This window comes from Muntiacus reevesi, chromosome 2 (genome assembly GCF_963930625.1).
Source record: "Muntiacus reevesi chromosome 2, mMunRee1.1, whole genome shotgun sequence".
NCBI classification, from domain to species: domain Eukaryota; kingdom Metazoa; phylum Chordata; class Mammalia; order Artiodactyla; family Cervidae; genus Muntiacus; species Muntiacus reevesi.
This window is the reverse complement of record NC_089250.1, coordinates 120,686,716-120,699,238: the sequence shown is the minus strand read 5'-3', so window position 1 is coordinate 120,699,238 and position 12,523 is coordinate 120,686,716. Positions and strand designations below refer to the sequence as shown.

The 12,523-nt window shown below is 53.7% G+C and overlaps 1 protein-coding gene across 3 annotated transcripts; it reads left to right on the top strand.

The window, feature by feature from the left end:
* The first annotated feature begins 3,338 nt into the window (after window positions 1–3,338).
* SYT15B (synaptotagmin 15B) lies at window positions 3,339–12,442 on the top strand. 3 transcript variants are annotated; one of them, XM_065919929.1, is made up of 8 exons: window positions 3,345–3,409; window positions 4,386–4,578; window positions 5,098–5,240; window positions 6,157–6,452; window positions 7,893–8,063; window positions 8,635–8,755; window positions 9,710–9,889; window positions 10,790–12,442. In XM_065919929.1, exons 1-8 carry the CDS (start codon window positions 3,403–3,405, stop codon window positions 10,930–10,932), a joined length of 1,254 nt encoding a protein of 417 aa, XP_065776001.1. In that variant the 5' UTR covers window positions 3,345–3,402; the 3' UTR covers window positions 10,933–12,442. The 3 variants fall into 3 exon arrangements, with proteins under 3 accessions (XP_065776002.1, XP_065776001.1, XP_065776003.1); XM_065919930.1 differs by lacking the exon at window positions 5,098–5,240 and having other exon boundaries at window positions 3,339–3,409; XM_065919931.1 differs by lacking the exon at window positions 5,098–5,240 and having other exon boundaries at window positions 3,383–3,409; window positions 4,391–4,578.
* Window positions 12,443–12,523: the final 81 nt, after the last annotated feature.

Genomic DNA, 12,523 nt, shown 5'->3' with positions numbered 1-12,523 from the left:
ATGGTCATCTCCACAGGAAATGGTCCTCTGGGGCCTTTCCTGGGCCTTCAGTGGTCAGTGACGAGAAAGGAATGAGGAGGGCCACGTGTTGGGTCCAGCTCCACCACTTATTGGGTGGGCAATGGAAACTTTGATTTGGTTTCCTCGTCTAAAGGGGTGATCCCTGCAGGGCTGGCTGACACAAGGCAGAGTTGAGTGGAATCAGGAACATCAAGCTTTCATCCTGATACCCAGGACATAAGGAGCAACAGGAAAGGTGAATTACCTCCTGCCATCTGCTCTCATCTTCCAGTGGAAGAAAAAAGACTCAAAACTCAATGGGCTGGCTGGGCATGTAAGGTGCTTGCAGAGAGTGATAGCAAAGTGAATGCAAGACCCAGCAACTAGTCTCCAGGGCTAGGCCAAGGAGCGCCTATCAGACCCTAAATGGTGGACCCAAGATGTGTGATACAGGGACAAAGGTGGAGGAAGCCAAGAAGCAGCTCAGCCTGAGGGCACAAGTTCTTCATCCACCATTCAGCACTGCCTCGGCCTGGAGGTGGATATTGGGAATGCTAAGATAAATAAGACCTGGCCCCCTGCCTTCACAAAAGTCCTGGTCTGCCTGGGAGAGTGAGCTGGAGTGACAGTCACAGACACAGAGTCTTGTAAAGCAACATGGTAGCTACAGGTACAGTGAAGATAAGGAAGGAGCTTCATGGACAAGGAAGGAGAGTCATAGTACTTCATTTTGAAGGATAAGCAGTGGGGAAGGATAGTGGGCCCGAATATCTCAGGCAGGTAGTGAAAGTAAAAGTGTTAGTTGCTAAGTGGTGTCCGACTCTTTGTCATCTCATGGACTGTATCCTGCCAGGTTCCTCTGTCCATGGAATTCTCCAGGCAAGAATACTGGTGTGGGTAGCCATTCTCTTCAGGGGATCTTCCCAACCCAGAGGTCAAACCTGGGTCTCCTACTTTGCAGAGTCTTCACAGTATGAGCCATCAGGAGAGGGCAGTATAATGAGACGGTATCCAGTGCCAGACTGTCAATGCAGGAGACATGAGATGCAGGTTTGATCCCTGGCTCCAGAAGATCCCCTGGAGGAGGGCAGGGCAACCCACTCACTCCAGTATTTTTGCCTGGAGAATCCCCAGGGACAGAGAAGCCTGGTGAACTCTGGTCCATAGGGTCACAGAGAGTTGGACATGACTGAAGTGACTTAGCACGCCCGCATGCATGCACATATCCAGTTCAGTAGCAGCACTGCCAGAAATAGTTCCATCAGTCTGGACCTTGAGCGTGGCAGAGGAATGGGGAGATATGGAGTGTCCATGTGGGTGAGAATGGAGAGAGGAGCCTGGAAGACATAAGCTGAGGGCAAGAGTATAAGATCGAATCTAAACTGCAGAGAGGAAGTTGAGGAGGTGAGGCATAATGAAGACCTGGGCAAAGTTCTTGATGGAGATGAAGATGGATGGAGGAGGAAGAGCTGGCAGGACTTGATGACTGCTTGGGTGTGACTGGTGAGACAAGGAGGCCAAGGAGGGTGATGGGGCCCTGGGACGGTATAGCACAAGGCTGGGAGAGGATGGGCAGCTCTAAGCCTGGCATAGACTAGCCACAGGCATAGCCTTTTCCAGAAGCAGCTACTTCCCCACCCCACATTCAGAAGATCCCCAGGAAGCTCAGGCCCAACTGTGGAGGTGGCCAACCTGAATTTGTGCCATGCCCTTCAGGGAGGGATGGTCAGGCAGGCAGGACAGTCGCAGGTCAAGGGGGAGCAGGTGCGCAGTGGTAATAAGACGGCTGGAGGGTTACCATCTGGGGGCACGAGGGCCTTGTTAGCTGTCTGGTCCCAGCTTGGGAGTGTCGAGAGCTCTAGACAGCAAGAGGTAGGAGAATATAAACCGTCTCTCCCTGAGGGCTGCCCAGATAGTGTGCTCAGCATAATAATGGCTCCAAAAATGTCCACTCCTTAGTTCCTGGAACCCGGTTACTTTACCTGGAAAAGGGGACATTGTAAATATGATTAAGTTAAGGACCTTGAGATGCAGAGATTATCAAGGATTATCTGTGTGGGTCCCACAAAATCACAAAGGTTCTTATAAGAAAGAAGGAGGCAGAACCTATGGTTAATTAATCTATGACAAAAGAGGCAAGAAAATACAGTAGAGAAACAAGTCTCAAAGTGGTGCTGGGAAAACTGGACAGCTGCATGTAAAAGAATGAAATTAGAACATTCTCTAGCACCTTGCAGAAAAGTAAACTCAAAATGGATCAAAGTTCTAAATGTAAGGCTGGACACTATAAAATTCTTAGAGGAAAACATAGGCAGAACACTCTTTGACATTAATCGCAACAGTATCTTTTTGGATCTACCTCCTAGAGTAATGAGAATAAAAACAAAAATAAATAAATGGGACCTAATTAAACTCAGATGTTTCTGCATAGCAAAGGAAACCATAAACAGAAAATAAAAAGACAACCCATAGAATGAGAGAGAATATTTGCAAGAAAAGCGACTGAGAGGGAATTAATCTCCAAAATATACAAATAGCTCATGCAGCTCTATGTGAAAAAGTCAAACAACCCAATCAAAAAATGGGTAGATCTAAATAGACATTTCTCCAAAGGCAACATATAACTAACATATAAAAGTACATGAAAAGATGCTCAACATTACTAACTAGCAGAGAAATGAAAGTCAAATCAAATGAGGTATCACCTTACACCGGTCAGAATGGCCATCATCAAAAAGTCTGCAAACAGGTGCTGGAGAGAGTGTGGAGAAAAGGGAACCCTCCTACACAGCTGGTGCCGCGTAGGAGCAAGGTCCAGGCTCCGGCTCTGTCTTTGGACACAGCCTTCAAAGCCCCCAAATAACAAGACCCACCTCCTTCCCCCACAAATGATTTCCTTTCCTTCTCCACTTACAGATTCTTTGAGGTCTAAGCTCCCTACAGGGAGGTTGTGCGGGTGCCTAGAGTGAGCATCCTTGACGGGGTGGGGGACTGGTGCACGCCCGCTTAGGGCATTCTTAGACGAGCACAGCGCAAGACAAGGTCGTCAGGGGTGAAAAGCCAGCAGAGGAGGTTTTAGCTCTGCGCCTTAATCGCACGGAGCCCCCAGGCCCCCAGCCCTGAGCGGAGCCCTTGGGTTCCAGCAGCGCAGGGCGGACCCCGCGCCGCTCCTGAGCCACTATCCCGGCCGGGCCGGGCGGAGCCGCGGCTTCTGGGAGCTGGGTCTGTGCCTCGCGCCGTCCGCCGCTAACCCCAGCGCCACAAGGTACCGCCCTCTGCCGCCACTCCCACCCCCTCCTTCCCGCTCAGCGCTTCAAAACCGCCTGGCCGCGGCTGAAGGCGCAGACACCGGCGAGATCAAGCTCCGGGCCCGCGACCCCGACGGCCGGCCAGAGCAGCCCCATGGCAGGTAAGGGTTCTCGCCTCCCCTCCCACGCCCCCGGCGCCGCGCGGCGCCCCTTTGCCACCCGCTGGGGTGCCGCCTCTGCCCCGCTTCCCGCTCCTAGCAGGGTGCGGGGACAGAGTTGAGGCCCACCCCTCGTAGATAGTTGCGGGTCAGGAGGTGTTGGGTGTCTTTCCTTCTCACCGCCCAACCCAGTCCTGATCCCCGAGTCGGGGGAGCAGCACGGGGCTTCAAGCGTGACCCAAAGGAGGGACATTCCTCGCCTAGTGCGGGATGGAGGGGCAGAGCTCTCTCAGTTAGCTCAGAGTGAAGCCTCCCAGGGCTGGGCAAGTGTGGGAGCAGCTACTGGCAGCATAATATGAGTGTGTGTCTTGGTTTCTCACACTCGCTGCTCCCATCCTCATCCGCGCACCCCTCCACGGTCTCCCACCAATTCCCCTCTATGTGGGCTTGCTGTGATAGAAGGCTGAGGGCAGGGAGGGGTTTTTAGAGAAAGTTACAGAATTAAAGCAAGAGCCCAACCTCTCAGCAGGTTCCAGGACCCAAAGAATAGGCTCTGAATGCCACCCAGGGCATCATCCCTTCCCTGGCTTTCCTTAAGCGCATACTGCCCACCACCCTCAAGCCTGAACAGGAGTCCAGGGAAGATGGAGGTTCTGATAAGAGAAGGCTTAATTTCTACACAGAAGCACAAGGAAAAATGGTTCATTTTACCCAAAATTCCAAGTCCAGAACCAGACAGCTCTGTCCGGGGCACTAGGACCTCAAGGGCAATGGCTTTTCCCCTGAGACCCAGCAGAGCCAAGCCAGCAGCACCCTTCCCCAGCAGATACATGAGGACATGAGCCCCGCTTCTGTGTCATTCCTGGGATCCAACCCAGGGAGGTGGGGTTGCTACCCAAATTCTGTCTCCAGAATGCCAGTGGCGTGAAGGGGAGTGGCTTTCCCCAGGCATCACAGTACTGGTGGTGTCTGCCCCCAGAGCAGGTGGCCCTGGTGATTGGGGGCATCCTTGGGGGGCTGCTGCTGCTGCTGCTGTTGATTGGGGTGAGCTACTATCTCTGGAAGAGACTCTGTGCCACGTTCACCTATGAGGAGCTGTCAGGGACCACAGCTGCTTCCAGCGCACAGGGAGACGCGCTCTGCGCCCCGGATGCCAGGACCCAGGCAAGCAGGTGAGGCAGGATGTGGGGCTGGGGGAGCTCCTGGCCGTGCTTCAGGCCCTCCCTGTGGAGTTTCTCTTGGAGTGGGGAGGAGAAGGAAAGGTCTGTTTGTTTATGGAGCGCCTCCTCTATGCTGTCAGCAGGCCAGGAGCAATCACAAAGAAACCCCAGAATCTGAGCCACAGCTATGAGGCAGGTGTTATGAAGCCCACTTTCCAGCTGAGGAAACTGAGGCTCAATGGACGTAAGTCCAGATAGCACAACTAGAAAGTGGCAGAACAGGCATTCAAACTCAGGCAGGCTGAGTCCAGGAGCTGCGCTTCTACTCCAACTCACCACGGCTGTGGGCAGATGGAGGGGCTGGCTGTGTGTGTGTCCCCTGGTGTGGGCCCAGAAAGCAGTGCTCTTGCCTCTCCCGGCTCCTGCTGGCTTTTTCTCCTCTAGTTCCTGACGCTTCAGCTCTCTGGGCTGAGCACTCTGACGCCATACCATTCACTTGCCGCCTATTTGTCCTCTCCTGCCTCTGGACAGGCCACCGGGTGTACCATTTGTGGTGCCCCCTTCCCTCCAAAGTCGAGACTGGGTACCCCTGAGCAGCGGAGAGTGGGCCCAGGTCCCACAGGACCCCTACCCAGCCCCGAAGCTCCTGCCCCACACCACCGGCAGCAATCTTGGTGAGTGTGCCCACCAGGGCCTGCCCAGGGGTCATGGTATGCCCAGGCCAGACCAGACCCATCTGCTTTCATGGGCCTGGCTCCTGAAAAGAGTCCAGATGGGACCCAGGATGCCAGAGTTGCCCAGTGACCACTCTTTCCAGGTATTTCGGTTTATCAATGCCTGCTGCATGCTAGTCTGGGCTAGGTATGGCTTCATGTACCATTTTGGAGTTAGACCATGGCTGGGGGAATCACCCCATTTTACACATTAATAAACTGAGGCTCAGGAAGGTAACAGTGCCATGCCCGAGGTCACAGAGGCAGTAAGCAACAAATCTGGGATTGGAAACCCAGTGTTCCCAGGTGCAGCACTTAGGCTGGGTCCTCCTCCAGGATGATGGGTTGGCCAATCCAGAGAGCAGAATGGTAGGAGCTGGGCACACAGCTTTCTGCCCACCTCCTTGCTCTGAAGACCTTCCTAAGAACCACCCAGTAATTAACTAAGCCCTTATATTTTAAAGAGGAAGAAAAAAGGCAACATCTTATCACTGAGATCCTCTGGGACACCACAGAAAGGAACCAGGCCAGATGCTGGGCACTGCACCCACACTGCTGGCCCTGATCTCTGGGGGTGGGAGTCAGTCATGGGGACAAGGGTTGACTGTCCTCTGCTAGGAGTCCCAGGAGGAGCAGGCCTGGATGTAGAATGCCTTAGTGCTGAGAATGCGTCCTGCAGAGCTGCGCTAGAGAGAGGGGCTATGTTTAGTCTGGAGAAGAGAGTGGGGCGAATGTGGTCAGGAGAAGCCAGTGAACTACCTTGTCAAGACTCAGCCGAGAAGGGCTGGGCAGAGAGGGGGCGGTAGAGCCAGAGCTTGCGGTCCCCATGCCCCTGCCTTCCCCTGGCCTGCCAGTCTTCCCAGTCCCTGTGTTGTAGGAGATGCATGCATGGCAGGGACCATCAACCCTGAGCTCTACAAGATCCCAGAGGACAAAAGTGAGGCTGACTTCCCTGAGGGCTGCCTGGGACGGCTGTGGTTCTCTGTGGAATACCGGCAGGAGGCCGAGCGGCTGCTGGTGGGCCTGATCAAGGCGCAGCGGCTGCACACCCCCTCAGAGAACTGTGGCCTCCTGGTGAAGCTCCACCTGCTGCCAGATGAGCGGCGCTTCCTCCAGTCTAAGACCAAACGCAGAACCACCAGCCCACAGTTCGACGAACAGTTCATCTTTCAGGTATGACCTCTGAGCGGACAGGGTCCGGGACCGGTTGCCTCCTGGGAAGGACAGACATTGCGCAGGAGAGCCCCAGCCTCCGGTGCTCACCAGGGCCCTGCAGCCCCCAGGGACCCCATACCACAGGCTCTATTCTACCCCGCCTTGATGGTGGGGGCAGATGAGAGACTTGAAGGATGAGGGGGCAGAGGGCTGGGCTCCTCCTGTACAGGTTGCCTGGAGGGGAGAAAGAGAAACATATTCTTGGAGCACCCACTGAATGCCAGGCCCTGGCTTATGGGACTCAGGAAGGCAGCCAAGACCCTGGAACACGATGAGATTTCTGACATGGTTATCCATGGAAGGTGGAGGGTGAGATGCCCCTCAACTCAGGCCTCTTTCGGTGGGGACCAGAACTCACCCGTCCTGTCAGAGGCCAGAGCAGGACCCGAGAGCCATCTTGCGACAGCTGGTACCTCTGCAGCATGGTGGGCAGATGAGCTCAGGGTCCTGAGGTGCTGAGGTGATGAGGCGTTGAGCCAAGCACACAGTGGCCTTGGGAGCCTCAGCAGGTGACTGGGGCCCTTATGAGAAGCCAGCAGTCAAGAGCTCCCAAGAGGCCTTGGACAAACATTTTTAAGAGCAGGGCAGGAAGCTGACTGGCAAGCTAAGGAGAAGCCTCTCTGGAACTGGGAAGAGTGTGATTTCTACCTTCTTCCGGGGCTGAGCCCTGAGAAGAGGGGTGGCATGGGGCCCAGCCCAAGGCCGTCCTTATGGGCTCAGGCTGTGAGAATTCACAGGTGAACCTGCTCCTCTGGGAACCTCAAAATCCAAGGTGGGGAGGCTTGACTCATTCCCTGCCCTGTGCCTGCACCAACCTTACCCTGGGCTCTCTGTGCTTCCCTCTCTAGGGAAGAGAAAGAGAAGAAAATAAAATTTAATTAACCATCTCCCATAAGCCAGGCCCTTTGATTGGGGTTTTATAACCCAGAGAGTAAGAACGATTATCCCATCTTACAGGTGAGGAGACTGAGTCTCAGGGAGAGGACTGTTCAGGTACCAAATTCAAATAGCAGAGACGGGGGTTCCCTGGGCTCCAGTGTGGGAGCCTCTCACACTTTTAGTGTAGGCAACTCACTTGGATGCCTGTTAGATGGTAGATTCTGCTTCGTGGGTCTGGGTGGAGCCGAAGGTCCTGCATTTCTAACAAGGTCCCAGGGGTGGTGGGTTCCGCTGGTTCTGGGACCACACTCTGTGTGGCAAGGCTCTGACACAGCCTCCCACCTCCTGGGGACGCTGGCCCCACTGTAGCAAAGGGTCCCCTGAGGATACCTGGGTTTGGGGTGTGCAGGTTCCTGGTTGAGACACCCCTCGTGGAAAGATTCTGTTTCCAGAACAACATATCACGCCTTCCCATCCCCTGATCCTATGTGACTCCAGCCGGGCCCTCATCTCTCCAAGGTATCCAGCAAGAGCGTCACCCAGAGGGTGCTGAGATTCTCGGTGTACCTTGTGGACAGGCAGAGGAAGCATCAGCTCCTCGGCCAGGTGCTGTTCCCCCTCAAGAAGGAGACACTGGCGGGCAACTGCCGGCGCATCCTCTGGAGAGACCTGGAAGCCGAGAGCCTGGAGGTAAAGGTTAGGGTCACCAGACACATGCCAGACTTCTATGAGTCTGACTACCATAGACAGCCAGCAGGTGTGGCCCAGCAGAATACTGTCCACCACCCCTATAAGTGTGACTCGTGGTGGTGGGCCCAGGCCAGAGCTTCATGGGACAGTGGAGGTGCACCCAAGACTCTTTTGCCCTGGAGATTACTTGGAGCATCCTGGAAAAATCACATTTGGATTCCCATCCAGATCAGATAGCTATGAAAGCTGACACCTCAAATGGACCTGCCAAGGAAATTACCCACTCTTCCCCCAACACCCCCCCCCCACCCCATGAGGAAGACTCAGAATAGGCCTTGGAATTCCCCATTCCTGGGATTGAATCCCTCAGCTCTGGTTCTTACTGTGTGATCTTCAGCAGGCCCCTTCAACTCCCCAGACCTCAGTTTCCCCATCTGTAAAATGGTGGGTGAGCTTCAAGTAGGGAGTGTGGCTATATCATGAGTACCCCGGGCCTGCCTGCCAGGAGGAAGGAGGAAGGCATGGGGGCCTCCAGTACCTACCTGGAGTGCCTTCCTCTTGGCTTCTTCAGCCTCCCTCCGAATTTGGTGACCTCCAGTTCTGCCTCAGCTACAATGACCGTCTGAACCGCCTCACCGTGGTCGTGCTGCGAGCCAAGGGACTCCGGCTCCGGGAGAACGCGAGTTTTGTCAGTAAGGTTTCCCCCTGGGGCAGGGCCCACCCCATGATCTTGGAGCCTGGAGCTAGAGTCTGGCCCTCAACCCTGGCCATCCAGTTTCAGCTTGCATGTGCTACCAGGAACATTGCTGCCTCCCAAGCCACGCCCTCCCTCTGTGCACAACTGGGGTGTGAGAAATTGCTTCCCTATGTTTATCCCGAGGCTGCATCTCCTTGGCCTTCACCAAGACCCCTAAGAACCCTGAGACCAAGTCTGCCCCTCCCTTTTTCCAAAGCAGTGCCTCGGCTCCTGTACTGTGCTGTCTGTCCCCACCCCTGCCCTTCTGCAAAGCAAGGGCTCCCCCCAGGGCAGGGAGCAGCGAACAGGGTGTCCCTGCATGCAGAGCTTGACACTCAGCTAGAACTCAGAAGCTGGAGGAATGGGGACCCCGCTCTGGCTCCCTCTAAATGTCCAGCCCCATTGTGGGGCCCCCAGCAAGGGGGTGGTTGTCTGCCCCTTGTGCGTCTCTGCATCTGGGTCACTATAAGCAAGCTGGCATTCAGCCTTCCACTGTGGATTCAAAACCCATCTAACAGCAACTCCCCCCAAAAAAACCAAAAAACTTGACCTCTGAATGGGGTGTTTAAGGGCCCCAGGAGGCCTGGGCACCCAGCAAGCAGGATCCACCCCACAATGGGGAAGGATGGGCGTGTGGTGCCAGGCTCCAGTAACAAGGGCCAGCCAAACCTCGGGTGCGTTCAGGAGGCAGGGAGGAAGGAAGAGGAAGGGAGCCGAGCATTTCCTTGGCTGTAGGCAGAGCGCTAATCAACCCCGTTTCCTCTTGTAACGCCCTTTGGCTGCAGCAGTTGTGAGTAATGGGGTCCCGGCACCCAGGCGAGGCAGGTGCCCTCCCACCCCAGGCTCCCACAGGCAGGAGGCTGGGCCCCCTGCCTGTCCCTCCCAGCCTGCAGTCTGTCCTGCCCCTCAGGTGTGTTTGTCAAAGTGTCTCTGATGAACCACAACAAGTTTGTCAAGTGCAAGAAGACGTCGGCTGTGCTGGGCTCCACCAACCCTGTGTACAGTGAGACCTTCAGCTTCAAAGCCAACCCCGCTGAGCTGGACACTGCGAGCCTCAGCCTGACTGTGCTGCAGAGCGCCGACGGGGACAGTAAGGCTGCTCCCTCACTGTCAGGCTGAGCGCCTTGGGCTAAGGAGGGGCTCCTGTGCACTCAGGAAGCGTGGACCCTTTGGAGGGAGCTGTATGGTTTCTGTTCTGTGCCCAAGGAAACTAGCACTCAGAGAGGCTAAGATATTTACCCAAGGACATGGAGCTTGCTAGTGAGATAGTTGGAGCTCACACCCAGCTTTAATCTGGTGTCATTGTCCATAGCACCCTAGAAAGAGGCTAAAGGATGGCCCCTGCTACTCCGTCCTGGGGCAAATCGCCAGAGAGGTTGGGAGACAGCACAGCTACCTGCGCTGGCCAAGCGACCTGGTGCTGTGGGTCTTTATGTACCCTGTGTTGCCTCGTGCCCTCTGCACAAGCCTGGAGGGTCCTGGGTGAGGGTCAGGGTGGATGAGAGGGTGGAGTTATCCCACGCTGCCCCTCACTCCAGGGTCCACTGTCACTGAGGCAGAGCTGTCGGGTCAGCTGGTCTCATGGGTCAGAGCTTAGGCGCCTTTTCCATTGTGATAGTTGGTAAAAGGCGAAAATTATTGTTGAATGTTCCTGCTGAACATACAAGTTGACTGAGGGAAGAGGGCTTCTTTCTGGAGGGGCCCCTTCCTCCCTCGGCTCTTTGATGTGAGGCAGTTTGATGGCCCATCAGGAGGATGGGGGGCAGAGTGGATGCCACACCAAAGGCAGGCTCTTTACCTGGGCCCCCTTCCCCGTCAGCTCCAGCTCCAGAGCACAGTCAGAACTCCTTTGGAGGCTGTTAAAGAGGGAGGGGGCTGGCTACTTCCTTTAAGAGAAGGAGTGAGTGAGAGAGAGGGAAGGCCCTGGGGATGGCTTAGGTGATGTGGCTTCTGTTCTTCAGAGAATGACCATGTTCTCCCTCCCCCGCAGGGAGTCACGAGCTGGGCCGGGTGGTGGTGGGCCCCTATATGTACACCCGCGGCAGAGAACTGGAGCACTGGAACGAGATGCTTAGCAAACCCAAGGAGTTGGTGAAGCGCTGGCATGCACTTTGCTGCACCACTGAGCCCTAACCAGGATGGGGAACTCAGGTCTGCTCCAGAAGCTCTCTCTCCCCATAGCCATGCCTGCCACAAGCCAAGCCACAAGCTTGAACACTGCATTCAGCATCTCACAGGGCTGCAGGGCCAACCTGAGCTGGGGGAATATGTATGTTGATGTATAGGAGAGAAGAGGGGACAAGAGAGCCCTGGCCTGGGCAGTCGTGTGACCGATGGGTTACATCTCAGCAGCCCGAAAGACCCTCCTTGACTTACTCTTTCCTTTGCCCATGGGGCTGCCTGGGCTTAGAATCCTGGCTCCTGGTCATCCCTGTCTTGAATTGGACTGGAAACTCAGACATTGAGAAGAAATAGTCTCTTTAGTGAAAGCATAGCTGTACATGTGTGGAGTGCCGTGGAAACTTGGAAAGCTGATGATGTGTTAATGTTCAGCTTACACTTTTTTCTGCTGTTGTTTCTCTACCTTCTGCCTGGCAGAGAAGACAAGTTGTATAAAGGGTTTAACTTCAGTTGGTTCACAATAAATATTAGGTTGGTACAATATGGTAATTGCAGTTTCGGACTGTGAATTTTAAATCATTATAACTAGGCTCAGACACATCTTATTAATCAAAATAGGAACCATTACAATCAACACATTTTTACCAATGAAAAATAAGTTTGTTTATTCCTGTAGCATAAAAATTCGTGCTTCAGGATTCAATGAACTCTTAGAAAGCATTTTCTGCTTCCTGCTGATTGTGGGAGTGTTTTCCCTGCAAAAAGTTGTCAAGAGATTCTTGAAGAAGTGGTAGTCAGTAGGTGAGAGGTCAGGTGAATATGGTGGATGAGGGAAAATTTCATAGCCCAATTCGTTCAACTTTTGAAATGTTGGTTGTGCGACATGTGGTTGGGCATTGTCAAGGAAAAGAATCGGGCCCTTTCTGTTGACCAGTGCTGGCTACAGACGTTGGAATTTTCAGTGCATATCATCCATTTGCTGAGCACACTTCTCAGATGTAATGGTTTCGCTGGGATTCAGAAAACTAGTGGATCAGACTGGCAGCAGACCACCAGTGACTTGACCTTTTTTTGGTGCAAATTTGGCTTTGGGGAGTGCTTTGGAGCTTCTTCTCAGGCCACCCACTGGGCTGGTTGTCACTAGTTGTCATATCAAATCCACTTTTTGTCACATGTCACAATCTGATAGAGAAATGGTTCATTGTTGTTATGTAGAATACGAGAAGAAAACACTTCAAAATGATGATTTTTAAAAAAATTTTCGGTCAGCTCAGGAGGCACTCACTTATCGAGCTTTTTCACCTTTCCAGTTTGCCTCAAATGCCAAATGACAGTAGAATGGTCAATGTTGAGTTCTTGGACAACTTCTCATGTAGTTGTAAGAGAATCAGTTTCAGTGATTGTTCTCAATTGGTCATTGTCAGCTTCCAATGGTCACCCACCATGCTTCTTATCTTCAAGAGTCTCGTCTCCTTTGCAAAACTTCTTGAACTACTACTGCACTGTATGTTCATTAGCAGTTCCTAGGTCAAATGTGTTGTTGATGTTTAGAGTTGTCTCTGATTATTAACGACCCATTTTGCACTTGAATAAAAAAAAAATC

Coding starts and splice junctions, on each gene's coding strand:
- SYT15B (XM_065919929.1), top strand. Junction 4,579..5,097: donor GCCAGGACCCAGGCAAGCAG/GTGAGGCAGGAT, acceptor GCCTCTGGACAG/GCCACCGGGTGTACCATTTG. Junction 8,756..9,709: donor GGAGAACGCGAGTTTTGTCA/GTAAGGTTTCCC, acceptor CCTGCCCCTCAG/GTGTGTTTGTCAAAGTGTCT.